The sequence below is a fragment of the Psilocybe cubensis genome, chromosome 3 (assembly GCF_017499595.1).
Source record: "Psilocybe cubensis strain MGC-MH-2018 chromosome 3, whole genome shotgun sequence".
NCBI lineage: Eukaryota > Fungi > Basidiomycota > Agaricomycetes > Agaricales > Agrocybaceae > Psilocybe > Psilocybe cubensis.
The window spans coordinates 3,961,400-3,985,800 of NC_063001.1; the positions used below are offsets into that span (position 1 = coordinate 3,961,400).

Below are 24,401 nucleotides of genomic sequence, written 5' to 3' on the forward strand. Positions count from 1 at the left end.
CTTTGTGAGACAATTCTGACACCTAATTCCAGCAATTTTGGAGCTCAACTTTGGCTGAACTGTCGACAAGAAATGAATTGGTATTTGGGATCTTTTTGGTCTCATCATATTCACCAAGGGGACAAAGTAGTAGAGCTTGTAGATGAGGCCTCTGAGATGTCCCCCTTTCAAACTTCAAACTTCAAGCTTCAAGCTTCAAGTCCCAGTCCTCAGGCTGTTCAACACACCACCCCCAGTGCCTACTTCTTAGGTCTTTGTTTAGTTCCATAGCTCATTTTTTGTTCCCCTACCCTTACCACTTCCCAATTCATCCTTCCATTTGACTCTTTCTGTTCTTTTTTCTCTGTTTCTTCCTCGTTTACATTGTGCCACTTTCTTTCTGCAGTCTCGTTCCATATTACATATAGAACAGCTGCCGATCCCTTCCACACACGTCCCCAGCACTTTCCTCACTTATCCACGGCAAATTGTGTATGTCCATCTGGTGTGGTCCACGCAAATTTGAGATGAACTTCGAATAAAGCTACACATATATATCCTGATGATACACCCTTCTATGGGTCGCTTAATCGATAGTTTCTACAGTGATACATCTGTTAGTAGGTATACAACGAAAAATGATACAGAACGAAATATAAATCCCGGCGAGTGAGTGGTGGACGGAAAAAAAAAAGAAGAGGGGGGCATGTGTATCAGGTTTGAAGTGGTATATCGCGTAGGGAATATAATTTGTCGGGCCAGAACTTGGTTAAAAGCATAGGTTAGTCCATAGGGCAACATAGAACACCAAAAAAGAGAGAGAAGAAAAGAATCTATTGTTGAAACCGAAAGACAGGCGATTCGGTGAATTCGTGGAGAGTGTCGGATGAAGGTCGGCCGAGCGGGGAGAGAAAAAGATTAATTATGGCGGATTTTTATTCGTCAACGCGGAGGATTTCACTCAATTACTTCGAATCTGCTCCTTTTCCCGTCCCGTTCGTCTTCAGGATCATCGAGTGGCCTTTTCTCTCCCGAAAGAGACATCTGATTAGGGTTCGTGCCACCCATCGACTCCATCATACCCATAAACCCATCACCGTTGACGATGTTCTGCAAAATGATGCCATATTGTTCGTCGCTGAGGCCCATACCCGCCAGTGGATTAATTCGGACATCATCGTCCGTCCCATCTCCAAAGAATTGAAAGTTGAACGGTGAAGGAGCGGATAGAGGACCAGCGGTATCAGAGGTCGAAGGGTTTGAGCTGAACGCAGGCGTGAGCGCGTTGGACGGAGAGCCTCCCTGTTGTTGAAGCATGAAAAGGTTGTTGGCGGATGCAGTAATCGCCTGCTCGAAATTCGCATCAGACAGCGGGGGTAATCCAACCGATCGAGGTATTTTCGCCATTTGCTGGATGACTTTGAGATGCATGAGATGTTTCTAAAAGCGATCGTTCAGCGTACGAGCATCAGTCAAGAAACCATGTACGAACCTCAAGCATGTCCAACAAACCCTTCTTAGTGAATGGTTTAGGGAGGATGTCGTTCATACCCGACGAGTAGTAGGTCATGATTTCATTCGGCTTGGAGTTGCTCGTCATCGAGATGATCGGCGTTCCTTTGTCGAATTTGCGAATCAGATTCGTAGCTGACACACCGTCGAGTTTGGGCATCACGATGTCCTATTGAAAAGTAAGCATACTTGAAAACGAAAACACAATGAAGACAAGGCTTACCATTAGCACAAGGTCATATTTCTCCAAATTCATCTTGTTGACTGCCCCAATACCATCCACAGCAACGTCAATCGTACAACCAAAGACTTTCAAAAACTTGCTGCTAAGCTTCCTGCTCACAGCATCATCGTCAACGAGGAGGACTCGCGGCGGGACAGCCCATCCCGGCACAAACGTCGACCGCCGCACACGAAGTTTTTGAGATTCCGCAGAAGTCGACGACGACGACGATCCCTGACCAGAAGAACCAGCGTCAATCGAGCTGGGCACCGTAGGCTGAACAGTTTCTTCGTTATCCCCGTTGGCGTATCCTGAATCTGTGCTGCTCCCTTCCGGGAGACCGAGGCCTCCGAGCATCCCACCCATGCTCAGCGTACTCGGATCGAAGCTCCAGTTGCCTTGAGCGTCTTCAGAATATGCGTTCCGTGGTAAGAGATGGCCGACAGTGTAGACCTGCAACCCTTCGCGGGCCAGTTCAGCTTCAGTAGCTTCCATGTTCTGGCCGCTGAATCCCGCAACAGGACCAAGGTTAAACGAGGAAGGCATCATCTTGTCCCAGGAAGTGGATGACGACGACGACGACGAAGCTTGTTGCCGCTGGTCTTGAACATTCGTGCGTCCGTCCGGTAGCAAGTCAGAGGGCCGCAGAGGCTGAGTATTGGCAGAAGGCATGACGTATTCTTCTGGTGACAGATCCCTGGAGTCGCGACCCTCGTCATCAAGAAACGCTGAGCTATCGCTTCTACTTCTTTGCCCAGACTCTGTCCCAGAAATGTCCTCACCGCCGGCACCCACGAAGCCTCGCTGATCAGCTGCTTCCATATGACTACCCCCGCTGCCAATCAAGCCTTTCTCGAAGTCTTGTCGTTGTTGTTGCTGCTGATCCTGACCATCGCCGTAACCCCCACGGTCCATGCGATCAAGCACGTTGACACCGCCTGCCCACCCGCCTTGACTCAGCCGCTCGCGGTGCATCTCGCGGATCTGCGCCAGTGCGTCCGCGCGATTGAACTTTTGCTGCGGCGACGTCTGCTGCGCCTGCGCCTGCTGCTGGGGCTGCTGCTGAGGCTCCTGTGTCTGAGGAAGCGGTGGCGGCGGGTGTGGCTGCTGCTGAGCGCGACCGTACTCGGCACTATTCCAGCTCCTCGAAGTATCCTCCGCGACGTTCTGAGGCTGGAAATTGTATCCGCCTGAAGCCTGCCGCTGTCTACCGCCATCCTCCTGCTGGATAGCGTACTGCTGCAGCTGCTCCCCCGACGTCGACTGCAAAGTCTCGCTGCTACTACTCCCAGAAGCATACCGCCGCTGGCTCTCGCGCAGCTGCGCCTGCAGTGCCTGGGCAGTGGGCGGCGGGGGCGGTGGCACCTGCGACGGGACAGCGCGGGAGGAAAGAAGGCCCGAGGGGTTTTGGTTTTGCTGCTGATTCTGCAGGTGCGCTTGGATCTGCTGCTTGAGCAGCTGGTGTGCAGTGGCCTTCATCGAACTCGAACTGGATCCTGCGGGTGGACCCTGGCTCGGCGAGTACATTGCACCGCTGGGAGATGTCGCACCCCCCGCCATCGGGGATTGGTTGTGCGCATTCTGGCTCGACGACGATGTCGATGCCTTCAGCTTTCCTGTGAGACAAAAAAAACCAACGAGATTAGCGTTACAATTTCATGCAAGCAGAATGAAGAAGGCAAGAAAGGAAGGAGGAATTAGGATTGAATCCGTTTCACTGGCATGCATGCAAACATGAAACTAGGGAGGAGAAACCGTTCATCCTCGACGTATGCAGGTCACACCACACAGACCAGGTCCAGACATACGTTAGCCGGCGCTATCCCATCCATGCACCGTGTCAGTCTTTGAGTGAATGCTATTCAATTCAGGGAACGAGGGGCTGGTGCGTCATTGACGAAATGCGGGGTGTCTTTGTCTCGATGCGTCATTAAACCCGACAAGCGGCAAGGAATAGAGAAAATAAACTACAATACGATAAAAAGGTTGAATCTGGGCAGCACTAGGCCCAATAAAAGAACGTAAAATACAAAGCCGAGACCCCTCTCGAACTGAAACAGAGAGCGTCAAGGTTCGGAGAAGAAAAGAAGATGAAAGGGGAAGTGATAGACTTTGGTAAAGCTGTTAACTAAACGGACAATACGTTTTTATACAGTTAAGTGGTGGTCTAGATCGAAGCAATAAATAGTATGTGTGCTGCAAGCTAGGGAAGACCGTCAAAGGGTCTGCCATCGCATGAAGAAACACGCAAGACGACAAATGGATAGCGGAACGTTTTGAGAAAATGGGTGTTGTATAATTACAGTGGGCTCAATGACGGGTATAATATGGATGGGAAATAGAGTCGGTGTTATAAAAAATGAGAATAAAAAAAACGAACAAAATCAAAAAGGATGAGTTGGGAAGACACCAGAACACCAAGCCCTGACAAAGACGTTTCGTTCCCGAATTCAATAGCATTCACTCAATTCAAGATGCGAGATTGACCCAGTCAAAACAGAAGAAAAAAAAACCAAGAAAAGAGACGGCCACCACCACGATACGAAAAAGAAACTGAAAGAGCCACTACTCACCACTCTCGCTTCCCAAAAAGTAAGCAATGAGACTTTGCATCAAGCCGTCTTGCTGCGCCATTCCCCTCTGGAATCCGACCATCTCCACGAGGACGTTTTCATAATTTCGTTCGAGATTCCGAATCCTACCGCGCAGGTCCTCACCCTCATCTTTAAGGCGTTGAATTTCGGCCTTAAGCTGGGCCTGGCTGGCCAGTGACGAGGGGGATTCGGATCGGTGGTGGTGGTGTTCAGAGGAGAGGGGATAGGGAAGTGACGATGATGAGAGAGGTTGTGCGCCGTACGCCGACGACTGGGAAGGGAGAGCGCCAGTAGCGGAGATAGAGTTCTGCTGCGCGGCAGGTTTACGCTGAGCGGGAACTTTGCGTTTGATATTTTCGAGGGCATCCCGCCTATCCGCGTGGAAGTCAGGATGTCGGAACGTCCAGCTCTGATAGCCATGGCTCAGGCAAAAAGGGTCAAAAGGATAACAGGAAGACCCACGTGTTCCCCGAACTGATTATCGTCGGTGTTCTTCACCTTGTGGAAGTCGTATTTGTTCAATTGGCGTACAAACGACGCGAAATTGGAGTGTTTGAACATCCGCGGAAGGATTGATTTCGTAAATTCGTTCATGTCCTTGAAAGCTACGCGTAAGCCAATGAGAACGGAGTTATTATAAATTCTTACACACCTTGACGACAAAGCAATCTCCCAATGGACCCCAACACACCACAGACTGGAAGTTAGGATCTTCAAGCATCCTACCGAAGGGGATGAGAAAAGAAAAATTGGAGAGAATATTAAAACACACTTGTAAAGCTTTTTCACAAAGTCGCTCGTAGACGGCATGGCGTCTTCTGAGCCTCGAGCAGGAGGTTGTTGAGGACCGGAGGAGCCACTCGCACCCACACTACTTTTATCGTCTTTGTTATAAGCCATCGGTTCCTCCCGTTCTCGTTTAAATTGGCGCTGCTGCTGCTGTTGTTGTTGCTGTTGTTGCTGCTGATCGCGCTGCAGGTTGTGGTGTTGCTCGTGCTGCTGCTGCTGAAATTGATATTGTTCTTGTTCGTAACGCGGCTGTTGCTGCTGGCGCGATGGATGAAGCTCGTCTCTGGAATTTGAGGTGCGATGGTGATTCGGCCAACCGGTGGGTACGGCGCTGGACGCTGAGGCAGATGTAGGTGGGGTAGTGTGCGTTGGCGAGTTCAAATCGTCGGTATAATATGAGCCGGAAGGGCCCGCGATAGGGGGGAGAAGGGAGTGGGGGGAATACGAGGAAGACGAGGGAGCGGCTGTTGCGCTGTGATTGTGTAGCTGACCCTGGGAAATTTGCGGCGGCAGAAGGCTGTAGAGCTGCTGCTGCTGCTGCTGGACAAGGAGACGCTGCTGCTGGAGCTGGAACTGAAGCTGCCTCTGTCGCGCGGATGGAGAATTGGAAGAGGTCGAGGTCGTGTTTTCGTTTGAATTTGTAGAATGATTCAGATGATGTTGATTATTTTGGATCTGATCCATCGGTCGGGTCTCCCGTGAGCACCGCTTTTATGCACGAACTTGTGGCTCCAAAGATACAGCGCGCGTCAGTCTGTCGTTACAGCCGGGGGATAGTTGGTGGACAAAGGTCGAGAGCCCAACAGCCCTCATATCTCCTCCTCTCTCTGACTTATTCTCACCTTGCAGATGGGCGAGACCCCTGCCCCGTTCCAGCCAGCTAAAAGGCCCAATGTCTCGACTGGTCCAGACCCGGCTGTGCCCGGGACATCTTCGTGCCGCTTGTGCCGATCATCCGCTGCAACTGCTCCTAAGCACTTGGTTCACTGCCCTTCGTACTCACGAATAGTTTCGCGCGATTCTCGGAAAGACCGACACAATGGAGTTGGACAGTGGGTGTCCGCTTGCTCCCCACTGAAAATAACATGTCAGGTACACCATTTTCTGCCAAACTGGCTGGGCAGGCAGTTCCTGAACTTCTATTCATAATCCGTTTTCGAGAAACGGTGGACGGCGAAGTTGAAACGTGTATCGTATCACGCAATAGCAGTTAGGATTTTAGTAGTCTGTGCGTAAAGAAGCAATGAAAATGTGTCAATACACATACCCTCCCGATGCACATGCTCGCCTTGCTTTGAACATCGTCAGAAATTGTCAAGATCGACAACTATAAAGCTCGACCATACACTTCCTTTACATGCTCATGGTTTCGAGCACTTTAAGAGTCAACCTTCTGGAAATATTCCATCTCCGTGCACAGTAAAGTCAACTAAAAGGACGTACCTGCAGTCTGAATGAAAATTAAATCCTCGCCCAATTTAAAGCAGATATATGCGCCAAAAATCAATCGTACACAGATGCGAGTGATTGTGCGGCACATCATTTACAAAGAGAATTTAGATACTGATTAAATTTCTATCAGTTTCGTATACTCAAAGGCAAAACGTAACGGAATAATGCGCATACATCGGGTCCAAGTTGAACCATCATCATACAAAGATCGCATATAAACAACCTCAAAATATATTCACCTTAGCAGAATTGAGATTAGAAGCTATTCACACAAGCCTAGAGATTGTAACCATGAATCATACCATCTGAATCTTCGCGATCTCTCCGCAATCATATAACTCATGAGCTCCAATCAAGCCCCCAATCCGACCAGCATTGAAAGAGGGCTGCTCTGAGGGGATTAATGTAAGGTTTTGGAGGTGTTTCAAAGAAAAAGTAGGATCATTGGGTAGATAAAGGGAAGGAAGAAAGAGAAAAAGTCCAGATCACTCTCGATGGTCGCGACTGGACTCTGATAATCGGAGTTCCAATCTCGCGACGCGCCTCATCACGTGCCTTAATTAGACACGACGCAGCGCGTCGCGATGTTCCAGGCGTGTATATTGATCCGTGGGTTAGAAAACAAACATCAGTCGGTGCGTGAAGATCGATTGCATTGCCACAATGCCTGCAGCGCAGGGTAAATAATAAATTTAAGACGGTAAAAACTACAAATACATTTTAAAACTGATTTCCTGTTAATACACTGCTTCGTCTTACCCTACTGCCTCTACCCTATTCATAGGGATGTGATATGTAAGTCTATCATTGCCACTGGGATGGGTCGATATGGCCATCTCTGCAGCTCTGTATACGTAGAAAGTTGTCAAGACAATCAAGAATGTTATGAATACAGCGCTTGCTGTAAATGCACCCCGGGACTGCTGGTCGTCCTCGCTGCTTTGTATCCAAGCTATACAAACAACCGTAATCACGCAGGTCACAGTCCCCCTAATTTATAAGCACGACGATTATTATACACTGCAGGAACCTCGACAGGTACAGTACACACCATACCATAGCTGCCACAGGCACTGCCAAGCACGTCCAGAACTCAATGGATTGCATTCGATACGAGCTGTCTTCATGAGAGGCCTATCGGGAGCAAAGCTCAATCAATAACGGATCCCATCTATCATACGTCTAAGAGCACACCTTTATCCATCTATTCTTGTTTTGGCTAACGATAAACCGATTCCTCATGAATAGAAATATACCACTGCATATTAGCCCAGCTGCTGAAAAGACCGCGGTACAAATCGTGCATGTACGAGCTATAACACAGCTGAGGACACCGTCAATCTGCAGCAAAGTAATTGAGAGCCTGCGTTGTCGTTGAGACGCACCAGTCAGATTGATTTTATTAATAGACAGATGACTCGGAATTTGACGCACGGTAAAAGCACCGCACACCCCAGACGTGCTAGTCTCCATATTGCAACCATCTTTCTGACAACCTTCAGCCATTGGGCGTGATCTGAGTCAAAGTATCCAGTACTCCGCCTCGTGTATTCACCACTGCCTTTGAAGCACAAGTGGACGTAAAATATGCGATAAATCCCCAACGTGTATGCCATACAGAGGGCGCTAAACAAATATTGTCCGACGCTGACTATCCACGTCTCGCGTGTAGCATCTAGGTCCTCACTGTTTTCTCCAAATTTACAATAAGCGTAAATTCAACAATCAAACAGGAAACACTTACGGTGGATATGTGTGTGCAATCTGTGTCGATGTTGATGGCATTCCAGACTCCATATCGGACAAAAGAACGGGTTCTCTATGTATTGTAGTGGATTCACTGGCGACAATAGCCCTCTGAGGGGGAGGTAATTGAATATCTGATGATAAAGGATGGATATCAGTGTAGGCTCTAGTCAATAATGACCTCGGTCGGTGAATGCTCTGTGGCATTCCATGCGTTCATACACGGTGCTTGCTACCATGCCCATACTGGGCGCTTTTATAGTTCATCTGAGGTGCCTACTCGCAAGATATGCAATCATCTTCCAGCCAAATCCGGAGAAAATCTAAATGTGTTCTGACAGTAAAAGTAATCCGTATAGCATTGTCAATGGATTGGCATGGTAATCTGCGCTCATAAACAAAACTAGCAAATTCACTGACAGCTGATCCTGCAGTGGTTTTCTAAGAAGTTCGTGATACAACAGGATACGGACGTCACCTGCGGAATTTGTGACACCATCACGGATATACCGCTGGCCAGTTCAAATATCCATTTACTTTGAAATTAGACGTTTTCCCTACCACTTTCGGATACATCCAATAAAGGTTACACACGAATTCACGCCTTCTATGACAGTGAGCCAGTAATCTAGTCCATAATTTAGGGAGAAGATGAAGTGATGAGATAGTTTGTACTGGGCACAAACCAATACACCTATAACTTGCCGTTGCCAGGTAGCACGCCCTCTTTCCTGCTTATGTTTATAAAAAGGAAGTGTTGCTTGCCACATTATTAATATTTTTGGTCGTCCGAATGGGCAATGTCTTCTGCCTCTACATCGTCATGTTCGCTTTTCAGCCTGTGCTCTGCGTTTCCATCGTCCGCGTAGGCATATTCATACCGTAAGCTTCGTGCATTTCTAATTACGCTTGGCCCCATTTAGCACGGACTTCTTCAGCTGGTTGACAAGAGCGTCAATATCAACCAGGTGTTCCCCCTCCTTGGTAGTGCCGTTGTGATGACAAACATTTCCTTCCCCAGAGACACGTTGAAGCACAGATATCTCTGTACCCCATATTTCTTTGGCTTGCTCAAAGCTTGGGGTCTCTAATATCAAGGGGATATTTTGGGTCCGTGGGTCATTTAAGATATGAACGAATGAGAGAAGACCAAGATGTCCCCTAACAATTACGTGTCAGCACTAGAATGAAAAGTGGTTCGAGAGAAACTGACAGTCCGATGTTTTCGTGTCGATCCTTCTTACTGTTGTATTCCGTCTTGGAATCGTTTAGGTGCATTCCGCAAAGGTATTTCAGGCCGATTTGTTCATCGAACTTTGTTACTATCAAATGCAATGAGCAACATCAACATCATGCGAGGCAGGAAAAGGCTAACAAGTCATACTAGTAATGTTTTCAAAAAAGGGTGTGCATCAGAGATTCCCACTTGTTCAATATTGGCAAATGCCTCACTTACTTCCAGCCATCTTTCGTTCGAATATCATAACCCTAAATAGAAAGAATGTCAACTTACAGAAGGGCGGTGTAGGCGATAACCTACCGCAGCGAATGCATGACCTGTGACCCTATAAATATAATAGCATGCGGATTTAAATTTCACTACTCACAAGTATCGAGACACACGCCAACCCGCAATTTATCTTTGACAAGCTTGATAATTCCAGCGAGATGACCGAAGTCCGAGCCAATGATATTCCCGGCACCCGCCTGTCATTCAGTGTTGTTGGCAAAGGTAAACATTGCATTCACATATCCAGTCCACCTACCATGTTTTCTAGGACAACCGTGACTCGGCTTGTTTCTACATGTGCGCGATTGATACAATCTGCGATGAGACTGAGTGACGTCTCTACAGACGTTTCCCCAACGGTTGACCCTGGACTAAAGAAAGCTTGAGTCCCAGGTCGCCGCCGACTTAAGAACCAATACTCACTGAAAATTATATAGCTCAAGGCCAAGAGCTTCGCATCGTTTCAAGTCGTCCAAAAAGCACGCAAATGATTTTTCCCGTTTCGCGCTAAGTGAGAGAAAGCGCATCAGTGCCACACATTGCTGGCGTCAATGGAGCGCGTACGCGTCGGGGTTTCCAAGATTAATTAGATAACTTCCGTGAGGTAGCACCATTCTGCTTTCATATCCGAGCTCTTTCATGAGCCTCTTGAATTCGGTTATGGATTCGTTGCTTAGAGGTGGGGATTCCCATTTGCGCTGCGACTTTAAAAATAGAGCAAACGAGTTTGCACTGGTTTAGGGTGGATGTCAAGCAAGAGACGCATTGTACTGTATACGCCTGATAGAACGCACCCAATTGAAGCGGCATTGAGGACCGCATTTTCCACACCCCCAGCCGCTGATACATGTGCTCCAACTTTCCACTGACTCTGCGCTCTGGGTAGAAACTCAGATTTGTCGACCTCAGGCTTTAACTTTCGTGCTCTTTTAGGTTTTGAGGAACTTGTGGTCTATTATGTCGGTAAGTAGTCCCCGTGTGAGACGATACTGCAAAACTGACTTCCTGCGATTCATCCTCAGAGACTTTTGTCCTCTTTTTCCGTGGTTTACATGTAGATCCCGTCGAAGTTTCAACGGTGATAGCTTGAAGTTGAGATGCCATCGAACTCGCGCGCGTCGATTGCCGAGTGAGAACCATTTTCGCTACAGAAGCAAGTCCTAGATTTGTGAATTTTCTGAGCATATAAGTGGCACTTGCAGTGGCAGTGGCAGTGGTCCGCTGTATGAACGGAGAACTGTGCACGACGTTCATCGGAGCCTCTATTTGCCATCGGCGATAAAATCAAACAACCTCGGCACCGTCATTATGAAGGATGATGAAAGAACGCTCAACAACGGCGACGAGCTCCAATCCAATCATCGTTGATAAAAATTGTCCAAACAGATCAACATCTACGACTACGGCTTCACATGCCTCCTGGGCTCAGTGAGAGGCTATAATCTCCAAGCCATGCGCTCAGCGATCTTTAGAAGACATTTCTTTCTCAGGGAGATAACCTCAATGGCGCTATCAAATTCTCAAATTCACATACTAAGATAGTAGCATGATGGGAAGGGTCATATTCTACATTGCCTCCTTAACCTCAAACGGTCATGGAGAAACTATCGTCAGACTATCAACATCCAGTCCCGAGAAAACGCGGTTCTAAAGGTCCACGACGTCTTCTAGGGTTTGTTATTGTGGCATGCATTACCCAGGGAATATATGTTCTGTCACAGGGACTTTTCGGTACATCGGTATCACATTCTACTCCTTCTCCAGAAGTACAGGCCCACCGCGCTTCGCTGGTCGCCAAATGCAAGGATATCCACACACCCGCAGGACCACCATCGACATTTAGCACTGCCGAGCGTGTCAAGAGCGGGAGTGATCGCTGGGTTCCAGGTACTCCACCCACACTCTTGAAGAACGCGAAGATTTGGACTGGAGCACGCAACGGGACGGAAGTTGTTTTTGGGGATGTCTTGCTCGACAAAGGGGTTATCGTCGCTGTCGGATACATACCACCAAACTTGTTGGAAACCACCAAGATACAGAACGTTGGCGAGGACATCAGGGTTTTGGACGTCGGTGGGAAATGGATTACACCTGGCCTGGTTGATTTGCATTCACACATCGGAGTGTACAGCTCACCTGAACTCAGCGGTGCGACGCGTCTTTATTGCTCCGCTATAGAAAACTAATGTTTTATTGTAGGAGCGTCTGACGGGAATTCCCTCAAGGCTCCTATTCTTCCCTGGCTTCGCAGTATCGACGGTTTGAATACCCACGACGAATCATATCAGCTCGCAATGGCGGGTGGTGTGACGACAGCTCAGATTCTTCCTGGAAGCGCAAACAACATCGGTAAGGTCACGAATACTCGCGTCTCTATTGATATTTGACTGTGTGTAGGAGGACAGGCTTTTGTCATCAAGTTAAGACCGACAGAGGAACGCTCAGCAACGTCCAAAGTTCTGGAACCACCTTTATCGCTCACTCACTCCCCTAATGGGACCGACTACATCCGATGGAGGCATATGAAGTTTGTCTGAATGTCACGTCGCTTTTTTACTATGTTAATCTATCATCACAGGCATGCCTGCGGCGAAAATCCCAACCGGTTATATGGGCAAACCCGAATGGATGGCCAATGGAATTTCAGACACGCCTACGACGAAGCGCGGAAGATTCGTGACGCTCAAGACGCGTTCTGCGCAAAAGTAGAGGCAAGAGACTGGGCGTCATTATCAGAACAAGAAGACTTCCCAGAAGATCTCCAATGGGAATCTTTGGTAGATGTTCTTAGAGGAAGAGTTAAGGTATCTACATCTTGCTGACTACAAATTTTGGAGCTGAGTGTCACGGTTCGCTTTGAGCTCTCCATCCACTGTTATGAGGTAACTACATTTTACTCGTTTTTGCATCTGAAAATGAATAATTGTTATATACCAGGCAGTTGATCTCGATGGAATTGTTCGTCTTTCAAACGAATTCAAGTTTCCTGTAGCCTCATTTCACCACGCTGGTGAAACATACCTCGTTCCAGACCTCCTCAAGAAAACATGGGTACATTATTTCAATATATTTCATTCGGACTTTTTTCATTAGCTACTTTAAAGGGAGGAGCACCGTCCATCGCACTCTTTGCAAGCAACTTTAGGTACGATTATTCCCTTTACCTTGGACGACTTTACTGACCCCCAGATTTTCAATGCAATTGCAGGAAGAAGCGAGAAGCATATCGAGGCTCCGAATTTGCACCCAGAGTTCTAGCAGGCCATGGAATACCCGTTGTCATGAAAGTTAGTTTTTCTTTTTCTTTTTACTTCATGTGGTAATTATTACCTACTTACGGAACGTGGTGGAACCTGATAGTCAGATCACCCTGTTGTCAATAGTCGCTATCTTCTTTTTGAAGCACAGCAGGCCCATTATTACGGGCTCAATCCAGCTCTTGCGCTTGCTTCTGTTACATCTGTTCCTGCCCAAGCTGCAGGGCTCGGTCATCGAGTCGGCACAATAGCTGAAGGCATGCTAGATTTGTATTCATTGTTTGTCAACCTTTCTCATCCCACTCTTTACAGGTTTCGATGCAGGTAAAGGTTTATGTCACCTCATTTTGCAGGCGTCAATAATGTATTCCCTCAAGATATCGTTGTCTGGGATTCGCACCCTTTGTCGTTAGGCGCTACACCGGAACAGGTTTACGTTGATGGGATCCCACAGATATCTGATCCACAACCTTTATATAAGCCCGCCGCTTTTCAGGACCTCCCCGTGGTACCCAATTGGGATATTGAAGCAAACGAAGCAGTCAAATGGGAAGGACTTCCTCCCTTACGTGCCTCGCAACTCACAGGAAAGGTTGTCATCTCCGGAATAAACAGTCTAGTAGGGTTCAACGATGGCGGTATGGAAGATGGCGAACAAATTGAAACCGTGTTCGAGGACGAAGAGGGGTCCGGACGCACCATCGTTGTCGACGGTGGAAAGATCGTCTGCATTCAGCATTCCGCCGATGACTGTACTGCTGAAATAAACGACGACGCGGCCAAATACATTGATCTTGAGGGTGGAACCATCGCACCAGGTTTGACCACTTACGGGTCACCGCTGGGTTTGGTGGAGATTCAGCTTGAGCCTTCAACAAATGACGGAAATGTACGTGATCCACTGGTTGATGGCGATCCGCCGTCCTTGTTGGCAGGGAAAGCAGGTGTTATCCGGGCTGTGGATGGACTTGCATTCGAAGGAAGAAATCTCTTGTTAGTATATCTCTCTTCTCCCCAAGCGTTTTACGATGCTGAACCATATTACTTTTAGGCTGGCTCATAGAAGCGGTGTTAGCACCTCCGTTACACCTCCCTCTGGAAGTGGCTTCCTAAAAGGTCTTTCTGCTACTTTCAGAACAGGAGCACAGCACGCGCTTTCCAGGGGTGCTATAATTCAGTCAGAGACCGCGCTTCACATCACTATCAGTTATGCCCTCCCTGTAAGCGTAAGCACGCAGATCTCCGCTTTACGAACCTTGCTCTTCGGGTCAGCCAGGTCGTACGTTGGTCAAGACTCCGAACAGGCTGAGCAGTGGATGCAAGTCCGCAAGGTACGTGCACAATTCGCCTATCTATTTACTATGGAGATAAGCTGATCCCAAAATGTCTGAATAGGGCCAAATACCGTTGGTTATATCTGTTGAAAATGCGGATATCATAAGTACTCTCCTGAGCCTTAAACGCGATTACGAAGACTTCAGTGGACATCAACTCAAGTTAACAATATCTGGCGGCTCGGAAGCGCATCTCCTGGCCAAAGAAATCGCCTCTGCTGATGTAAGCGTTATTCTCACCTCGTCTAGACCTTATCCCGGTACTTGGGAAAGCCGAAGAATGTACGTATCTTGCTATGAAAATAATTTATATTACTGATTTTACGAAGACTTCCCGGCCCACCTCTCTCGCGCAAGAGCTCGATAACTACGCTGCTGGATGCCGGTGTAAACGTGGCCATTGGAACGGTCAACGAATCAGCCGCACGTAACACGAGATTCGAAATAGCTTGGGTGGGTTCTTACTTTGTGTGTGACATCAAACCTCTTTTCCTTATGCTTGTGGTTTGACAGGCTGCTCTCGAGTCAAATGGTACTATCAGCAAATCTCAAGCAATTGCGCTGGCTTCAACCAATCTTCACAAAGCATTAGGTGTCAGACATCATAAATTGTCGATCCCCGACCTAATATTGTATTCCGGAGGAAGTCCCTTTGACTTAGAGAGCAAGGTCACTGGCGTTCTGTCTGCAGAAAGGGGTATCGTCGAGACTTTTTGATAAGTGTAATCGCGAATTTATTGCACATCTACTGAAGATTGTGTTCCTTTTATCCCTGTATATGTGAAAATACTTTTTATCCGGGGTCGACGCACAGCAACGTTTACCCAACCCTAAAGCTGTGCCGTGGCATAAGTATATATCAATCAAAATTTTATTTTTGGTACTCAGGGACAATGCAAGTACTTGGCAGGCACCCAACAACAGCTTTAAAAGGCCGAAATTTAGCATTTCAGGATCCTGGGCCTTTTTGCACCACTACCAGTCAACACCTATCGTTTGGAACGCTTTGGTGGACCCTTTTTTGCTCTTCAGCTTGTTGACAGACACATTTTAGTACCTCCTAGTTGCATCGGATATGCACTTCTTGCTCGTCCTGACTGCTGCCATTTCTCGTCTATCGCTGATCAGAGGGAGCCCCGTTATGCCCTTGAAAGCTAATGATCCAGGTTTGGATTTACTGAGCTTGCATCTGGACCTTCCTCGAAATGAACTCTCCCAACATCAAAATCTCCGCACATTACCGGAAATTATTTGGATGTGTCTTATTACGGTGTTTGCTTGCAGTTGGGTCTCTGTACATCCTAACATACCCTCGCCACGAGACTCCGACTTTACCATCTTTCGCCGTCGTATTGGGCTAATGTTCTGGGCAATCATAGCGCCGGAGCTGCTGATGATATGGGCCATGCGGCAATGGCTTCAGGCAACAAATTTGGCAAAGCTTTATCAAGGTGTGTTATCGTCATCGTCATCGATTGGATATCTGACACAGTTTCAGAACGTGGATGGACAAAGACGCATGGGCACTTTCTTGTAATGGGTGGATTCATGCTATATCGGAACGGAGTCCCAGTACAAACACTATCAATTGAGAAGTTTCACAGGCACCTCGAAGCCGGTTCCATTGATTTCCCAAATATCACTGAAGAGGACATCCTCGACCGCAGTAAATCAGACTTCCTCCAAAGGACAATCGTCATTGTCCAAGTGGTGTGGTTTGCTCTTCAATGCATTGCACGACGCGCTCTGGGGCTGACAATAACCGAGCTTGAGGTGGTCACTCTAGCGTTCACGACGTTGAATGGGGCAATGTTCGCATTTTGGTGGAACAAGCCGCTTGACGTCCGACGACCCTTCCGAATTGATTTCAAACCCGTACCGGTATCTGCGCCTCCAGAACCTCCCATAGAGATTACGACAGTGGCTAAAGCCGAGTCAGATTCTCCGCCGACATTGGAGCCTGCTGCACCCGTGAATCGGTATGCACGAATTGCAGATGAAGAGGATTGGCTGTATATGACTTTGCTGAGAAAGTCGGAAGCAAAAAGGATGCAATCTTACTCAGACTCGGGTGGCATCCCCCTACGGTCACGGCTGCGGGATCAAGCTTCCAAGATGGTGTCTTCTTCCAGCAATGTGGTCGTCCAATTTTTCAAATCCATCGTGGACTACGTACAAAAAGAAGGGTTGGTTTCAGCAGTATTTCATGTCTTTGTTGTCTGGCCTATAGAACGCGTACTCAATGGACTAGGAGATATAGTAGAGTCGGATGACTCGAAAAAGGTTCGCAAAGGCGCTTTGCGAGTTCCCACTTTCTACGCACCTATGATGGTGCCGGATGCCGTGGCGTGGGTTCGAGCAGGAGCTGCAGCTCTTGGGGTTGTATTCGGAAGTATACATATGGCCGCCTGGTCAGGAACCTTTCCAAGTCACGGAGAACAGACTACATGGAGGGTTGCCTCGGTGATAATCACAGTGCTGCCTGGTGTCATCTTGCTGGCGAATGTAGTAAATTTCTGGCTTGAACGCGACGAGGATAGATGTTGTGGATGCTTTGAAGATTGTGTGGCCTACATAGAGTATGTTGTAGGGGCGGGTGGAATTCTGGTGTATGTAGCTTCGCGATTCACACTTTTTATCATTGCATTTGCATGCCTGTGGAATATTCCTCTCGATGGGTTACAAAAAGTTGATTGGACGTCGTTTATTCCCCATATTTCTGTATAGGTCCGGGAAGCTCTACTACTTTGTCCTTTTGGTAAATATCCCAAATCCCGATCCATTTCTCGTACACAGTTAAGCTCCAACATTGCTGGAATTGGGTGTCAAAATTGTCTCAAAGTCAAAAATGAGCATATAAAATATGATCTTTCGAAAAGAAAAGAGAAATCATCAGTAAAATTACAACCCCGCTTTCGGGCACTTTCATCGTTTTCTGAAGTGACGAAAGTGCGAAGAGGCCCCGGGAAGCTCCCCTAGGGACTTGTCCGGATTCTCGCGGATTTGACGCCAAAAATTTGGCATTTGGCCCTTTGGAATGCGGTCCAGAATCATCAAATATTTTCACTTATATATTTTTAGCTCCAGAATCTTCATGTCAGATGTTTCCTGTGCTGTCATTCACGGAGAAATTAGTGCTGGTGGACACTGGACTCGTATTTTTGTTGTCCTATAAGCTTCTGATACCACTTTAGAACGACGAGCTGGAAGTCAAACCGAAGGATCGGCGGGTCTGGCCGTTAGCTGTTTGAGGATTTAATACAGAAATGTCGAAGACAAACACCAACTATTTTTGTCTTCTACGTATATTCAAAAACTCATCTCTACCTTCCAAAACGTTTGGAGATTCTTGCAGAAGGGGAAGGCGGTTAAAATGTGCTACACAATGCAGATATTGGACTGAATATCCCAAAGGACAAACAATGATGCGTTCGCCGCTGATAGCAATCGGAGAGTCGGAGGAACGTCAACGTTTATTCACTGGCTCTTTATTTGATTAATTATAGACAAGCTTGAAGCTATAAACTTTCAGACCACGTCCATCGAGAAGGCACAATGGTTCTAGCCATGGCACTCTGCATCGGTCTATCACACGGACTACTTCGAATAACAACCATTCTCTCTATATATTTTCAGGTCCCTTTACCCCCACTATCTTCATTTCTAGGCGATATAAATCTAGCCCGCGACTATGAAACCTTTCCAAAGTTTCAAAAATAGGTCCGCTTGAATGAAGCGGGTGGCGGGTCAACCGGAGGAACAACCTAACCTAGCTTTGGCCTCCAGGATTCTTAGTTGAAATACCTTCCCCACTGCCCAATGTGCTCTCCAGCCCGCATCCGATAATTGGTAACGGAAGCAGAGTGTGGAAGCAGTATATAACCCACTTTCCACACCCTCAATTGAACCAGACACCATCACACCCAGCAAACACAAAGAATCGAGAATGGTTTCTTTCCGCACCAACGTCATTGTTTCCATCACCGCAGCGACAATGCTCGCCCTTGTCCAAATGACCACCGCGTCCCCACTCGTCGTGGAGCGCACACTCACAAACCCAATGGGTCTCGTCTCGCGCCAGACCTGCGAATGCACGTCGCCATCTGGATGCCCCGGACAATGCGTCGTCAAAGAAGGCGTCTCTATGTGTTCCAACTATTGTGGAACAGGCACCCTCCTCCCTTGTGCTGCTTGTGGCACGGAGCCGCATGGATGCATCATCAACTTTAGTGATGGCAGTTGCTTCACTGAATTTTAAACGCGTCAGGTATGTCCACTGCGCAAGGTCGATACATGACATCGGACTTATATGTCAATCTCGTGCAGAGCTATATTTCACGGACAAATTATCAGATGGACAACGTGTATTAGTCGAGTTGTGTATAATAAACGGGACATCGTTGATTAGTATGCCAAACTTGATTCATCTGCACATTCGTTTGGAATGTAGCAGAAACTCTTTGCTTAGACCGGCAAGTTGATATGAACTAAAACTCTGCGTCAGGAACATGTTTACTTTACCTTAAAAAAATCGATTTCAATTTTTTGAGGTCAGAATCACCAAAGTAAGTGGACAAAGTACCAACCCCACGTGGTTCGGCGGTTTCGATTCAAATTCCAAGTTCCCAAATGTGACAAGCGTAGCAGGACACATAAAAGGATAAGATAACGATTAGCGATTGAAATCAGGAGTCTGGTACTGTACAGTCAACTATAGGCTTTAGATTATAAGATGCACAAACAAGTTGACTGCACCCAGTAAGATATCATCAAAGATCTCTGGTTATCTTTGCGTGATTCTCTGATTCAATCGCAGGCCGCGCTTTAGCTCTTTTGTTTTTTGACCCACCCACCGCTCCCTTTTCTTCAGCACCTGGTATAGCAGGTTGGATTGGGCTCAGCCTCGCCTCAATCACTTTGTTACTAACCAGATGCTCTGGTCTTACCCAGCTCTCCTTCAATTTCAGACTTTGCTGAAAGTTTTGGATCTTCAAATGGGGACCATCGGGTCTAAACCTCAACGTGCATTGTATCCTCACCGGATAATGCTTCGGCGTGTCTGTCTCTCGACCCAGTCGCGTTGGACGCGTTTCCATCACATGACCGATCACGCCGATCACGTTGGAGATCCAAACTGACTGGGCAAGCCCAAGGCACCACAGCACAAAATTGTAAAATGTGACGACCGGCATATTCCCGTCGTATTGTCACAATCCCTGGCAATATGACGGGAATGTACTTGAAATGTGCACGTTTAGACATTGTAGGACCTTTCCTCAATTTAGACGGCAATGTGCTCAGAATGTACTCAGAATATACTCAGAATGTATGTAGTTTTGGTCGGAACATTTTACTTGAGGTAAAAATAAATCGAGGGTACAGTCAGGGTCCACTGGCAGTAGCGGGATATACATTCCTTGGGGTCCCTTCGAGCAGAATACTACGGTTTTGTCCAGTAGAATACAACAGGTTTTATAAAAAATTATAGTGGTAAAGACATATACAAGTAATAATCTAGAGAGAAAGAGTACAATGTATGCGAACTGCCCGCATTGGCAGTACCGTCTAAAGGCTTCACAACCGTGAACCGATAAACACCCCGCCGTTAGAATGTCCAACCCAATTCCACCTTGCTTTATACATGAGTGTTAAATTACTTGGTAAGATTCTTTAACACACCTTATGCTTGTGATAGTGTTAAAGTCGGTTAGGTTAGGGGTTGGTCTGCAAGGTGGCGGTCATACAGATTCATTGAAGTTAATACGCACCAGCTTATACTAATAGTGCCCGCCTACTACCCGCTAATTTTTTCCCTACTTCTTGAGATCATAGCATATCTCCGGTTCGCTCGCTGAATCGAAAGAAATGATGAGTGATTGGCGGGGAGATATAATGTGTCATGAGTAGGTGTAATGGCAAGTAGGTGACAATGGCAAGTTAGTGGCAATGGCGAGTAAGTAATAATGGCGAGTAGTGTGGCAATGGCAAGTAGGTAACAATGGCGAGTAAGTGGCAAGGACGAGTAGGTGATGGATGCAACAAAGGCAAAAGAGAAGGAACAGCGCAAGACCTGGTGATTCAGGCTCCGTGCTAAATTGAGTGGCAGAAGCATGTGATACCCTTGATTGAAAAATTCACTAAGTTGTTTTCCAGAGCAGGACATTTTGAATGAATTTTCGTCACATTCTCGGCTTCCAAAATCTGTCAAAATCTTGTAGAATGCAACGTTTTTACATTTTCGGCAGTCACATTTTCGGCACATTCCCAGATCTTTTCATAATCTCCCACAATTTGCGCCTTTCACATTTTACAATTTTGTGCTGTGCACCCCAAGTATTCTGTGAACAACGGTTTACTTGAACTTATTCAGCTCGTTACAGAAACAGCTTACATTTAGCTTCCCGGAAATATTTCCAATATTTCGTAGTCTGCAACTTCTGCCACAAGAGCCAGTTATCTTATCAGCGTATTTGTAGCTGAAGTTTAATCGGGGTTGGGATTCAGAGTATTCAGATAGGATTCTCTTATCCAATCTGAGATAGCCAATAACAATAACCTCTTGCCATACACCATGTCAACCACTTCCGCCCCACCACCATACTACAAAACTATATACGATGAAACATTTCAATACGTGAGATATGAAGATCCCTCAATATCTAGCATGGGAAATCGGCCCAACCTCGCTGGGCAACTGGAATATCATGCGCCGACGACTAATGGTTCATTTTCCATATGTTTAGCTGAAGGTATGGGTGTTTTTATTAGCAAGGTATGTCTCCATACTTCCAAAAGAGAACGGTTCATATAACATTTCTTCATGAAAGGAACTACTGGATTCAATTCCGGCTGAACACAGACCTGCACTCGATACAACCCATGCTGGAGAGCCCGTCGGGACATTGTTTGGAGGCCCCAGCTTGAGATCCATTGGAACAACACTATTTCCTATTATTCTCAGGAACGGGTAAACATCCGCGAGAGGATGTTCTCACGCACTAACCACCACCATCAACATGGTCAGCGTGCCAGCTCACTGGCCCCCCTGCTGGGTACACGGCGACAGCGCTCTCCAGACTCAACCCCAGGCCCAACAGAGTCAGAGAGCGATGGCCGAAAGCTGCTACAGACCAAGAGGTCACCCCACACAAAGCACCTTATAAAGAAAGGCAGAACTCACCCCCGGAAATCAGTGGATGCCTCTCCGGATCCCTCTCCACAGCACTCTGTCAACACACCCATACCATTGGCGGACCCACACAGTGTCCCAAACACCAATGCTGCACCCCCATCCACTCTGCCCCCGCCAGCTGTGTCTTCGGACATTGTTGCCGGATAGGTTGCTCACCTCAAGACCCTGCTGGACTCCATTCTGGCAACGGTTGCGATTATACAGAGCATTTCTCACAGTACCATCACACTCAGTGACCGAACGATGCACGCCGCTCTGCTGCTACACTCAACCTTATTCCCGGCAGACCCGGAATATCATCCCCAAAACCCTGAAAGGATTACTAAGCCCTGTTCATACGCTACGGTGGCCAAAACTACACCAGTGGCTCAGCCAGCTCACACGCCGCAGAGGACATCCCCAGCCCCAACTGCTGGAGGCCCTATTAAGACCCGCCCTCACGTCACTCGTCCAACCCGCCATTATTCCTCAAATAATCGCCTTATTGCATCCTGGGATGACTTTCCACTTACACAGCCATCTGGTCCACTCACTGATTTTGTGGAGCGACTCAATAGCAAGCTCTTGCCAATGTCACGGGACCCCCCTCATCATGTTCTCGGAGCTAATGTCTCAAAATCAGGAAGGCTCATTATCCACACCGCAAACGACACTGGAACTGCTAGAATAAAAGCTTGCCCGATGACCATTCTTCAAGCAGCTCAGGCCTCCGATTGCTTTCCTAATTTTGATTCAACTATTGGTGACCCACCCACAGTTCATTCGGATGTGCCATGGCATAGTATAGTGGTCCATGATCTCCCAGCCAATTCACTTCGTGACTCTTTTGACTCTGCCACTCCAAAAAACAGCATATGGTCATTACTTGAAAATGAGGCAGGGGTATCTAGGCAGGATATCCGAGGGCAAATACGGGCTCTTTGTCGCGACGGGGAGGAGTTCCAGAAGGACCGACTTTCTATCCTCATTAGGTTTGAAGACAAGAATATCACAGAACGGCTCTATCACTCTGGCATTTTTCTCTTTGGCTCCTGGTGTCGAGTCTCTCGATATTGGGAGAGGAAGAGGAAACCTCAACCTTCAACTCCAACTCCAGCACCCCACGCAGAAAACACCACGCCGCAATAAATGTTCATAATCTCTCATAAGCAACACTTCTTATCCCTTTACATAGTACACATGGAACAGTAGGATTACAACCTATATAGAGAAACTGTAATGGTAGTACTAAGCCAAGGGAGGGGCCCACCCCTCAGAGGCTATAACATAAAACAAAAAAAAAAAAAAAAAAAAATCTCAGGAACACGGACACAAACAAAAAGTTTCGAATTGTTTTGCACGTCATAGTCCTTCCCAAACTACTCATTCCCATGTTTTTCGGCGCCAGCAGTGGTAATTTGATTCGAAGCCGCGCATACACACCAGAAGGCATATTTTTCGAATTCCAGTTTAACGATGAGATTGTCAGGGTCAAGGGATTCTCAGAGTTGAAGAAATGGACAACCTTGACGGATTTGGTTGACCTTGAAACTTTGACATGGTATTAAGTGTAGCATCTCATTCTTTATCAGATATTTCCGTCAAGGTGGAACGTCAGCAACGAGTCATTGACCCCGTCTTACACAGTCAACGGCTCATTTACCAAGGTCCTTAAATTGACCTGTATTTCATGATGTAGTATATCGTCCATGATTTCCGCATGGCAACTGAAATAACGATTCTTCAATCCTAGAGGTTGAATTGAAGTTATGCTCATCGTTGTACGCATGGAGACATTTTCCTCCCCTCCCCTTGTTGTCTATTCATATTCAAAATGGCCTTATCCTGGACATGGTAAGCAAACCAGAATCTTGCTACTAAGTGGACGCTGCGGTATCAGTACAAATTACATTGTTAGATGAACTTATGACATGACGTGCAAGGGTAGATTGTCCAGAAACCTCGGTAAACATACACATTATCTAAGGGACGCAGTTGGCGAGTCTGTCATCCAATTGTGATAATTAAAAATAAAAATAGGTGACGGAATATCATCCAGGAAGAATTAGTCGGTCAGTCGTCACGTCCGTCCAGAGAATGTGGAGCTGGCTGGCCAAAAGAGTTTTTGGAAGCTGCCTGAGGTGTTAAAAGTGGCGGGACTCTTGAGGCATCAGATACATCACTGAGCTCTGTGATGCGACCGTGAAGTTCCTGAATCTTTGCTTGGTTATCGGAACTGGTAGGTTGTCTTTCCATGTCGTGGATTTGAAGCATAAGTCGTTGCACCTCTCGCATTCGGTCCATAAGACTCGTGGGCTCTACTGAAGCGATAACCTCAATGGGACTCAAAGCCATCGAATTCTCCTCCGGAGGCACGAGATATGATTGAGTATGCAGTAGGGGAGATGCCACATCATTCTGACGACGGTGTGCAGCTATGCCTAGGAACCATTGAGAATTCAGTAGAGGAATACTAAATCCTAACAGCATCATACGTACGCATCCTTCTGACTTCCATAACCCAGAGTACAATCCCCAACATCGATACAACGGCCACGACAATAAGTGGAACAACAGCGGCGGGGATTTTTGCCATATATTTTTTTGCTGTAGTAGGTTTTTGGGAAAGCGAAAGGGAGTTTGGAAAAGTTTCAACCTTGATATTGAAGGCTATGTCTGTAGGAAATCGTCAGGAAATCAAAAAGGTTGCTTGGTTTCTTGATATAATAATTGAATCTGAATTTGGCTTCACAACTGATTAGGTTTTATCACCCTTCATGTTTACCGTTTCTTTTCAAACTTGGATACAAGATCTATTTTTGTAGACCAACGTT

The 24,401-nt window shown here is 47.0% G+C and overlaps 7 protein-coding genes across 7 annotated transcripts; 4 read left to right on the forward strand and 3 right to left on the reverse strand.

Moving 5' to 3' along the window:
- Window positions 1–936: 936 nt before the first annotated feature.
- JR316_0004079 (Transcription factor SKN7) lies at window positions 937–5,781 on the reverse strand (the record flags this gene model as incomplete). The annotated part of the gene is made up of 7 exons (XM_047889848.1): window positions 937–1,419; window positions 1,472–1,660; window positions 1,715–3,330; window positions 4,288–4,717; window positions 4,771–4,905; window positions 4,961–5,030; window positions 5,081–5,781. The coding sequence occupies 7 exons, from the start codon at window positions 5,779–5,781 to the stop codon at window positions 937–939; spliced, it is 3,624 nt and encodes a 1,207-aa protein (XP_047752222.1).
- Window positions 5,782–9,194: 3,413 nt separating this feature from the next.
- On the reverse strand, window positions 9,195–10,945 carry JR316_0004080 (putative endonuclease 4; the record flags this gene model as incomplete). Its single annotated transcript, XM_047889849.1, has 10 exons — window positions 9,195–9,456; window positions 9,509–9,617; window positions 9,752–9,783; window positions 9,836–9,860; window positions 9,903–10,002; window positions 10,062–10,176; window positions 10,229–10,312; window positions 10,370–10,537; window positions 10,600–10,757; window positions 10,808–10,945. The coding sequence occupies 10 exons, from the start codon at window positions 10,943–10,945 to the stop codon at window positions 9,195–9,197; spliced, it is 1,191 nt and encodes a 396-aa protein (XP_047752223.1).
- Window positions 10,946–11,400: 455 nt separating this feature from the next.
- Window positions 11,401–15,113, forward strand: JR316_0004081 (uncharacterized protein; the record flags this gene model as incomplete). The annotated part of the gene is made up of 14 exons (XM_047889850.1): window positions 11,401–11,953; window positions 12,005–12,154; window positions 12,203–12,332; window positions 12,384–12,609; window positions 12,667–12,687; window positions 12,743–12,856; window positions 12,910–12,950; window positions 13,014–13,092; window positions 13,166–13,332; window positions 13,393–14,055; window positions 14,114–14,393; window positions 14,458–14,678; window positions 14,726–14,849; window positions 14,910–15,113. 14 exons carry the CDS (start codon window positions 11,401–11,403, stop codon window positions 15,111–15,113), a joined length of 2,973 nt encoding a protein of 990 aa, XP_047752224.1.
- Window positions 15,114–15,794: 681 nt separating this feature from the next.
- On the forward strand, window positions 15,795–17,571 carry JR316_0004082 (uncharacterized protein; the record flags this gene model as incomplete). The annotated part of the gene is made up of 2 exons (XM_047889851.1): window positions 15,795–17,005; window positions 17,478–17,571. 2 exons carry the CDS (start codon window positions 15,795–15,797, stop codon window positions 17,569–17,571), a joined length of 1,305 nt encoding a protein of 434 aa, XP_047752225.1.
- Window positions 17,572–20,967: 3,396 nt separating this feature from the next.
- On the forward strand, window positions 20,968–21,735 carry JR316_0004083 (uncharacterized protein; the record flags this gene model as incomplete). The annotated part of the gene is made up of 2 exons (XM_047889852.1): window positions 20,968–21,168; window positions 21,256–21,735. The coding sequence occupies 2 exons, from the start codon at window positions 20,968–20,970 to the stop codon at window positions 21,733–21,735; spliced, it is 681 nt and encodes a 226-aa protein (XP_047752226.1).
- Window positions 21,736–21,831: 96 nt separating this feature from the next.
- Window positions 21,832–22,716, forward strand: JR316_0004084 (uncharacterized protein; the record flags this gene model as incomplete). Its single annotated transcript, XM_047889853.1, has 1 exon — window positions 21,832–22,716. The coding sequence occupies one exon, from the start codon at window positions 21,832–21,834 to the stop codon at window positions 22,714–22,716; it is 885 nt and encodes a 294-aa protein (XP_047752227.1).
- Window positions 22,717–23,640: 924 nt separating this feature from the next.
- Window positions 23,641–24,163, reverse strand: JR316_0004085 (uncharacterized protein; the record flags this gene model as incomplete). The annotated part of the gene is made up of 2 exons (XM_047889854.1): window positions 23,641–24,008; window positions 24,067–24,163. The coding sequence occupies 2 exons, from the start codon at window positions 24,161–24,163 to the stop codon at window positions 23,641–23,643; spliced, it is 465 nt and encodes a 154-aa protein (XP_047752228.1).
- Between the last annotated feature and the right edge of the window lie 238 nt (window positions 24,164–24,401).